Source organism: Grus americana, chromosome 4, assembly GCF_028858705.1.
Source record: "Grus americana isolate bGruAme1 chromosome 4, bGruAme1.mat, whole genome shotgun sequence".
NCBI lineage: Eukaryota > Metazoa > Chordata > Aves > Gruiformes > Gruidae > Grus > Grus americana.
In genome coordinates, this window is record NC_072855.1 from 2,157,180 (window position 1) to 2,165,761 (window position 8,582).

Below are 8,582 nucleotides of genomic sequence, written 5' to 3' on the forward strand. Positions count from 1 at the left end.
GCAGTTGCTCTTTCCCCTCCCCTCCCCCCCCCCTTTTTTTTTTTTGGTGTTGGATGTGTATTTGCCCATCAATTCCACTGTGAAGTCTGATGGACTGGTAAACACATTTGTGTGGGGGACTGTAGGAGCTCCAAATGCGTATGGCTCTCCCTAGCTGATGTTGGTGAATTGGACAGGAGATACTGATTCAGTACGGATTGAGGTTTGGATCTGATCTTTGCTTTCTTGATTCTGCCGACTTAGTTTTGCATTATCATACAGCTTCCTATTTGTTTTCCAGCTAACTTCTCGTCCTTCTCTCCTTTGAAACACAGAAGTGACACCTAACTTGTACTGACTAAATAGCAAATGGGTGCAAACTGACACATGTTTGCTTCCCTCACTTCTCTTGCCGGTCTGAAGTATTCCTTATTTTCCTGCTGGAATTAGTACCAAGACAACTGTCAAACATGCCCCTGCTGGCTGGTGGGCTGTATTGTTTTGCAATGTTCAAATGTTCAATTATTTTGGATACTAGGAGTTGAACATAGATGTGTTTAAAAATATTTGAAGTGCCGACAGTAATTGTGCAAAGATATTATAATGACATGAGAATCAAACAGTCTCTAAAAGACACCTTTCGCAGCTGGGTAATCATATCAGCTGTATGGTCATTTTAATGTTATAAATATTGCTTTTAGGAGGATGCTGCTTGTAAGGGCACGGCATTATGGGCTGTGGGAATTTCCGGTATCACAACTGCTATGTGTTCCACATTTTCCCTGTGTGACGCTAGTAAACACCCAAATAATTTTTTCTCTGATGTGGTTGGCCAGTAGCCTTTTACAGAATGCGAAGATAAAACAGAGGATTTTTTTTTTTTTTTAAATATCAGTAAGTTCCTTCCAAGTCACTATTTTTGACTTTTTGTATTTGCACTTAAGGATCTATGAGCAGCTGCCAGAGGTGCAGAAGAAGCGAGAGGAAGAGAAGAGAAAAATGGAATACAACTCATACCGCCTGAAAGCACAACTTTACAAAACGGTGGGTGTTTGGGTCGAGTATTTATACTGGAACATTTAGAAATTTTTTTTTCTTGAGGTCACAAGCATTATAGTAATATTTACTGAATGTTAATTCTGTGGTATTATTTTGCAACTTCTAGGTGGTTATATTAGCATTCAATCAGGGTCAAAGCAGTCAAGCTTAGGAAAACATGGAACATGTTTCCTACCTAACCTGAAATCCTTCCAGTACATATACATGGTGTATGAAAAAATGACAAGGAAGTATGGTCCCAATTAAAGCCTACAAAAAAGGTCTTGCGCAGTCTTGAGGGCAGAACAGAGGGATTGTGGAGTGTATTTAAAGAAGGTATTCCATGGACAGGCTCTCAAGGCTGCTGGTTTTGCTCTCGTGTACCCTTGCTGTAGATGGATTTTGCTTACACAATTCACAACTAACTTTGCAACTATGGTTAACAAGCCTGGAGTCATCGTTCTTAATGTTTCCCCAGTGGAGAATTTGCAGTCCTGGCGGTAATTTGTTAATTTAAGGGCTGTGGATTTCACCATTAAGTGTTTGTTCAGCTGATAGTGTGGTCTTACCGCACTGACACTGATCAGCCTAGGATCTTCTCTGTCTGGCAAGCTGTGGAATAAACCAGTGTCCCTAAGCACGAGCGTGACTAACTGAACCACAAACACTTCTCCAGCAGTTCAAGAACAGTTTCAGTGCTGGGGTCTTACCACACAACCAGCAGCAGAGCAAAGGTGGAGTGAGGACTCCAGGATTTTGGTGAGCAGGAGAAGGAAACAGTGTGGCCTATTTTGCTGGGTTACTCTAGGAATCCGTTGAATCCTGTCACATTCTGCCATGAAGCAGTGAGAATCCCTGCAGGGAGCTGCTTATCCCAGCTAACAACTGCTGCTAATGCTCTTCCTCCAGGTTGTCCAAGTTGTGGAACCTGTGCTTATCAGACAGACACAAAGCACCGGTTTAATTAATGATAGAAAGATTGAAGAACCCTGTGCTAGAGACTCGCCTGGGTTAAGCATGATAAGTAACAAGGAAGAGAGTATTCTGTCCCTGTGCCCTCTCATGTGCACACACCTAATTATCTAGTATTTCTGCGTAAAAAGCAGTATCAATGTATACACAGTGATGTGATAAATGTCCTGATAAAACTGAGGAGGTCCATTTGTCCCCGCTGAGAAGTGCATCTCCAAAATTGACCAGTGTATCACTTCTTGAGCTGTTCTAGGCATCCATATGCTTAAGCTTTCTCTTAAGACTTAATAAGAACTAAAAAGATGAGAAACAACAGATTGCAATACAAACACCCTAACTACCTGACTTCCCTTCTCGCTCTTTAACTAACCCATGGACCATAAAACGTGCCCTTCTGGAGAACTGTGGCAGCAGGCAATAAACTGCATTGTAAGCCTCAGTGATTTAAGGACAAAAATTAAAACTGATTTTTTCTCCCCCTCTGGATCTTAAGGTTACACTTTAGTTTTAGCATTGCAACTCTTTCCTGGCTGAGTTGTCCTTCCAGAGCTGGAATAATAGGGTTGGTTATGTGTTGGGAACAGCAGTAATTGGATTTTAAAAGTCAGGGCTTGTAACACAATGTATTATCCAGAATACCTTCCTAATCTGATTGTGGGTACTTACGACTAGAATTACCGGAATTTGATGCTATGCTTTTGCAGGGCATATTCAGGACATATTCTTTCCACCAGTCTAAGAATCTCTGATGCCGGTACAGTAAGGTCTTAGGAGTTAATGAATGCTGGCAGTCATTGACTTGAAGTAGCATCGTCAGCTGGAAGCAGAGAGGGAATCGGCTCAGAAGTTTTGTATATGAGTGTGGTTTTGATTGGAAGAGGGATGATGATTCATTGCAGTAAATATTGTAATCTTTTTGTCTTCCTTGATGATGCAGAATAGCTGTAGAGAGGCGCTGTATACAGTGAATAGCTTGTTTAGAATTTGGTTAATGTGTTGCTGAGGGCATCAGTTTCTAAGTGGATCCGATTGTGCATGAAAAAAAGAACCACAGATTTTGTGGAATGACTCCAAAGATGACACAGACTATTAGGAGAAGAAAATGGCTGGTACAAAAGCTAGGCAAAAACCATATGTAGTCCAGAGTTGTATCATTGAATGATCTCTAGCACTGTATCTCTCCTAGTGACAAGTTTGTGAACTGCTGATTATAGAATCACAGACTGGATTGGGTGGGAAGGGACCTCAAAGCCCATCTAGTTCCAACTTCCCTGCCATGGGCAGGGACACCCTCCACTAGCCCAGGTTGCCCAAAGCCCCATCCAACCTGGCCTTGAACACTGCCAGGGAGCCAGGGGCAGCCACAGCTTCTCTGGGCACCCTGGGCCAGGGCCTCAGCACCCTCACAGGGAAGAATTTCTGCCTCAGATCTCATCTAAATCTACCCTCTTTTAGTTTAAACCCATTACCCCTTGTCCTATCACTACTCTCCCTGATAAACAGTCCCTCTCCAGCTTTCCTGTAGCCCCTTTAGGGACTGGAAGGGGCTCTAAGGTCTCCCCGCAGCCTTCTCTTCTCCAGGCTGAACACCCCCAACTCTCTCAGCCTGTCTCCATAGCAGAGGTGCTCCAGCCCTCCAATCAGCTTCGTGGCCTCCTCTGGACTCGCTCCAACAGCTCCATGTCCTTCTTGTGCTGGGGACCCCAGAGCTGGACACAGTACTGCAGGGGGGTCTCCCCAGAGCGGAGCAGAGGGGCAGAATCCCCTCCCTTGACCTGCTGGTCACGCTGCTGGACACGCAGCCCAGGACACGGTTGGGCTGCAAGTGCACATTGTTGGGTCATGTTGAGCTTCTCATCCCCCAACACCCCCAAGTCCCTCTCCTCAGGGCTGCTCTCAATCCATTCTCTGCCCAGCCTGTAGTTGTGCTTGGGATTGCCCCAACACATGTGCAGGACCTTGCACTTGACCTTGTTGAACTGCAGGCCCACCTCTCAGCCTGTCCAGATCCCTCTGGATGGCATCCCTTCCCTCCAGTGTGTCAACCGCACCACACAGCTTGATGTCAGATGTTGGATGTAGAACAGCAGATCAGTACTCTGGAATCTGACTCTTATTTTGATCGCAGTCACCTAGAGGAGTCCTGTTGTGCCTTATACAAACCTAGCAGGGGACAGTTCCTTCCAAGATAGTTTGGCATATGTCCAGAGAAAGCTTGGGAAAGGAGAGGGAGGCAGAGAGACTCAAGTGCCCTACTCAAGTTTGTGTCTGGGGCAATGGTGGCGCCGGGCACAGTACTCATTCTCTGACTCCCAGGTCAGTGCTTGGTGGCGTGACCTGTGTCTAATAACACTTCCCTATCCTTCACTCTGGATTTTGACGGGCTAGCACTGGACATCTTGATGGGGAAAGGATGTACTCATGCCCACAGCCACTCCGCAGTGTAGGTTAAACTGCAGGTGAAAGTGTGTGCTGGAGGCATCCTGTTCAGGAGTGTCTGAGGCTCACGCTCGTATTTTCTTGGCTGACTTTCTGCTGTGTGCATGTTAATACTTATATCCCAAGTTTATTACATCTCAACCACGATGTATTATGGCACTGGGACACTGGTTGCTTCTGTTTCTGTCACTGATACCAAAGGAGTAGACACGTAAAACGAGGCATACACCTCGCTAACAGCAGTTCAGCTGGCTCTGGGGAGGGGATTGTCTAGCAGTACAGTGTGCATGCCATTTCTACGGGGCGTTGAGGGCTCACAGGTTAGGGGTGATTAAAATTTGGGAGAGGAAGCAATGAATTAAACATGTACACACACTCTGATCTGTATGGACATGGACAAGTGTTGTTTGCTGAAGTGTCCTCACACTGGAATTTAAAGGTATGTTAACTGCATATTGATGTGATTTATGGGCCGATGCTTCAGAAGAAAAATGAACACCAGTTTCTTAGAAATGTGTTGAGAGGAGAAAACAAACAAAATTGTGTTTCCAGTGTGAGCAACGACAGCTACTGTGTGGGACATACTGCTCTCTGGAGGCAGTGTCTCTATCGTCATTAGCTGTAGGGAACCAAGGATAACGATCTTAGTGTCCAGGTTGAAGGATGAGATGAAACTGAGTTTATTTGGCTCAAAATAAGGCACCAAATTAGTGAATATATATGAACAAAATTTGCTTACCTTTTGTAAAGTACAAGTGAAAATACTCATACAGGACACCTGAGGAGTAAGGGCTGTCAGTCCTTGTTTTAAGGCATTTATGTGCTGCAGTGGGAGGTGAAGAGAGAATGAAATAACAGTTTTGTTAGCACTGAGTGAGGATGGGATCTTCAGGAGGAACCAGTATGGGCTCATACGTAACTGGAAACTTATCAAAATTCCTGTGCTAGAAAGCGACTGAGGGTTGCACAGGCATTCTTAATAAAGATAAGTATTTAACAATTTGAAAAATTAAGATAGCAAAGTTATTTTTATCGCAGGACGCATGTGGGTCTGGGCTGGTGTTCTGTCCCAGGATCTCCTTGTTTTTGTACTTTTAATTTCAAATGGAGCATAAAATTATATTAGTTAGATAAGGGAATGGTGCGTGCCCTTTAATTTTGAAGCTGTAGAGTCGAGACACGTTTCTGATCTGATGGCAGCATAAATCAGAACTCTTTCAACCCCGGTGAAGTGAAAATGAATTTTATGAGTTTATCAGATACAAATTTGTTCCATTACTGAGGCTTTTCCATTAGATCTAGTGAGTTTGTAATTTTTCTAAATAGGGAGCATGGGAGAAACCTCCATAAAGGGGACAGCAAAGTTACTAATTTATATACTTCCCTCTACCCCTTAAAAAAGAAAAAATATATTAGCATTCAGGAACACTACACACTATTTTATTTATGATGGGACGTGTCCTTTAGAGCCTATGCAAGACAGGGGCCACAAGGTGTCACTACCCCAACAGAAGAAGCACTAACTTCCAGAGGTGTGAAACTGAAATGCACTTTGCTTGCTGCTTTACAGTAAGTGTTTTTTTAAATGTTTTTTTCATCCCCTTGGCTACATTTTTTCCTCCTATCAGCAACATGGGTTGTTTGGGTTTTTTCGTAGTCACTTGGAAGTGGAGCGAAGATGGAAGATAGCATCTCATTGCTAGCTGGGTTTGCCTATTAGATTGCAAAGGTGCCGCTGAGCTGTAAGGGCTGTTCAAAGGTTTTGTGGTGTGAGGCATTTTGAGCCCTTCTGAGGTTTCCTGAAGTGGTGGGGACAGATTCTGTGCTGACATTCATGTCAGCAGCTTTGCTGCTTTTTATATGTATGTATGGACGCAGAGTCTATTCTGTACTGGTATATACACTATATATACCATGTGTACATACTGTATACGCGTACACTGCGTACTCTGTATGTGTGTGTATAAAAAGCTGAGCTGCATGTTGCATTCATCTGTGTGATGCAAAAGGTCTCATCAGGTAATGGCTGTATCATTCACACTGCTGTTAGTAATATATGAGTTACTCAAAGCTCTTACTTTATCATACACATCTATAAAGCCACATAATATTTATTCCGTGCTTAAAAATGTCAGTGATCTGCCGGCTGAGCTAGCAGAATGATGTGGCGTTTCATTATCTGGATTGCTTATTGCCATAAGAAGGGGTCACGCTAGCAGGTGCCTGGGAAAGAATACCATAACAGAGCCAGCATTAGCAGTACTGCGAAGATGCTCTAACAGTCTGGTGTGATTTATGTCTGAGGGACTTTGAACCATCTTCAGATTGGTGGGGTTTGATGGGGGTTTTTCATGAATTTGTCCACTTGTTTTGTGAAGTCTGGTGTTCACAGCACTGCAGGGCAGGGCTCCACAGTTTAACTGCATGAGGCCGTGACTCTTCAAACAGAGTATTCTGTGTTTGTTTCTTTAAAATCTATTACCAGTTATTTTGCATGATCCCTCCCCACATTATTTTTGGAAGAGTTTGCAAATAACATTACCTTTTCACCTGCTTCAGGCTGCTGAAGATTGTAGAGACTTTCACTTCTTCCCCTTCAGTCATGGCTCATCTCTCCCACTGTAGCAGAGTCCTAATTTATCTAGTTTTTTATTGTAGCGAACACTGTCTGTGTCTTCCACTGTCTTCATGTTTAGTGTTTTTAATTTTTAGAGGAATACTACTTATCTCTTGCACTTTGTTTTTATCTTTCAGAAAATCACCAACCGTGTCTTAGGGAGGAAGGTTCCTTGGAACTGATAAAGATCTCCTGTTCAAATGAAGGTGTATTGTGCTTAGTAACTTGCAGCATAAAGGAGATTGTAACGTGAAAAAGATACTGCAGTAAATACTTGTGCAGTGTATATTTGGTGGTATTCACTTGTGTAATTTTTGTACTAATATAATTTGCAGTATTTAAGAATCAATGATTTGATATGAATGACAGGTTTTTAAATAAATGGCTGGATTTTGTATTGGTGTTAGGGACATTCAAAGTAAACATAGTTTGGAAGTACTTAGTTCATAATATATTTATAACTACCTGGTTGGAATGGCAGTTTTATATATATTTATTTTTAAATTGTTTTTAGCAATGATTTTTTAAAATTTTTTAATTTCCTATCTCAATGTAGAAATCTTACTTGTAATATTTTGTACTGCAAAAAAACCCTTAAATAAATAACATCAGATCAGTTTATAGTAACTATTGCAGCAATCATGAAATGTATCTTCGCCATCAGTATGGACATCATCTAAAGAAATCTGGCCGCAGTCACCTCTTAGTGTACCCAACACTGAGCTTGACGTACAAGGTAACTGTAAGGGCTGTTTAAACTGGGCGTTATTAGCAGTGAAAGAGTGGAGGAGTCATGACTTCACTGACCTTTCGCTTGGTTTGCTATCTTTCTGTATCAACCAGGAGAGTCTAATCAGAGCAATTTTTTTATCATGTTGGGAATTTTTAAGCCTTGCCCAGGAGAGTCCCCTTCACTTCGTTAGATGCTTGCATGCTGACAGGCTACTTGGTTGTACACTTAACTAGCATCACGATGGCATGTAAAGATTGTGATTCTTGGTGATAGAAGCCTGAAGTCTCTGTTTCATTTGCTAGACTTCATATGATGTATAAACAGGAAAAGACATCTAAGGAAAACTACGTGGGTGCAAACAGCGGTTTTGTATTTTCTGTGCTTAAGATGTTCGTAGCAATTTAGTTCAAGGAACAGCTGTAACGGTACATCCGATTCTGCAGAGAGTGAGTCACAACCTGGAGATTTTGATCTGTTGTGTTCACTAAGAATTTAACAGAACTTCTCATTTCGCCCCTTGGCTAAGCCGTCCAGCAGTGGCTACGGTCCTGCTCTGCCAGTTACCCCTGGAATTCACACTGGCATGTAGCGAATCAAATCTTCAAATGATGGGAAATAATGTGATTCCCTTGAAGGTCAGTAGAACTACACTAAATTACACGAGACAAAGATTCTTCAAACAGTGTCCTGTGCTGGTGGTATCACATGCCGTTAAAGCGGCTGTTATATCCTACACTGGAGTTAAGTGTGAGAATAAATCTGGGTGTAAGATTTATAATTTATCTGGATGTACTCTTCTTATCA

At 42.5% G+C, this 8,582-nt stretch overlaps 1 protein-coding gene across 6 annotated transcripts in view; it reads left to right on the forward strand.

Annotated features, from left to right (window-relative positions):
* The window catches only part of ALMS1 (ALMS1 centrosome and basal body associated protein), a 78,423-nt gene extending 70,761 nt beyond the window's left edge, over window positions 1–7,662 (forward strand). For all 6 annotated transcript variants that reach the window (XM_054824244.1, XM_054824245.1, XM_054824248.1 and 3 more), the window contains 2 exons: window positions 924–1,023; window positions 7,183–7,662. In XM_054824244.1, the coding sequence (XP_054680219.1) occupies window positions 924–1,023; window positions 7,183–7,227 (145 nt within the window). In that variant the 3' untranslated portion in view covers window positions 7,228–7,662. The remainder of the gene's footprint in view (window positions 1–923; window positions 1,024–7,182) is intronic.
* The last annotated feature ends 920 nt before the right edge of the window (window positions 7,663–8,582 follow it).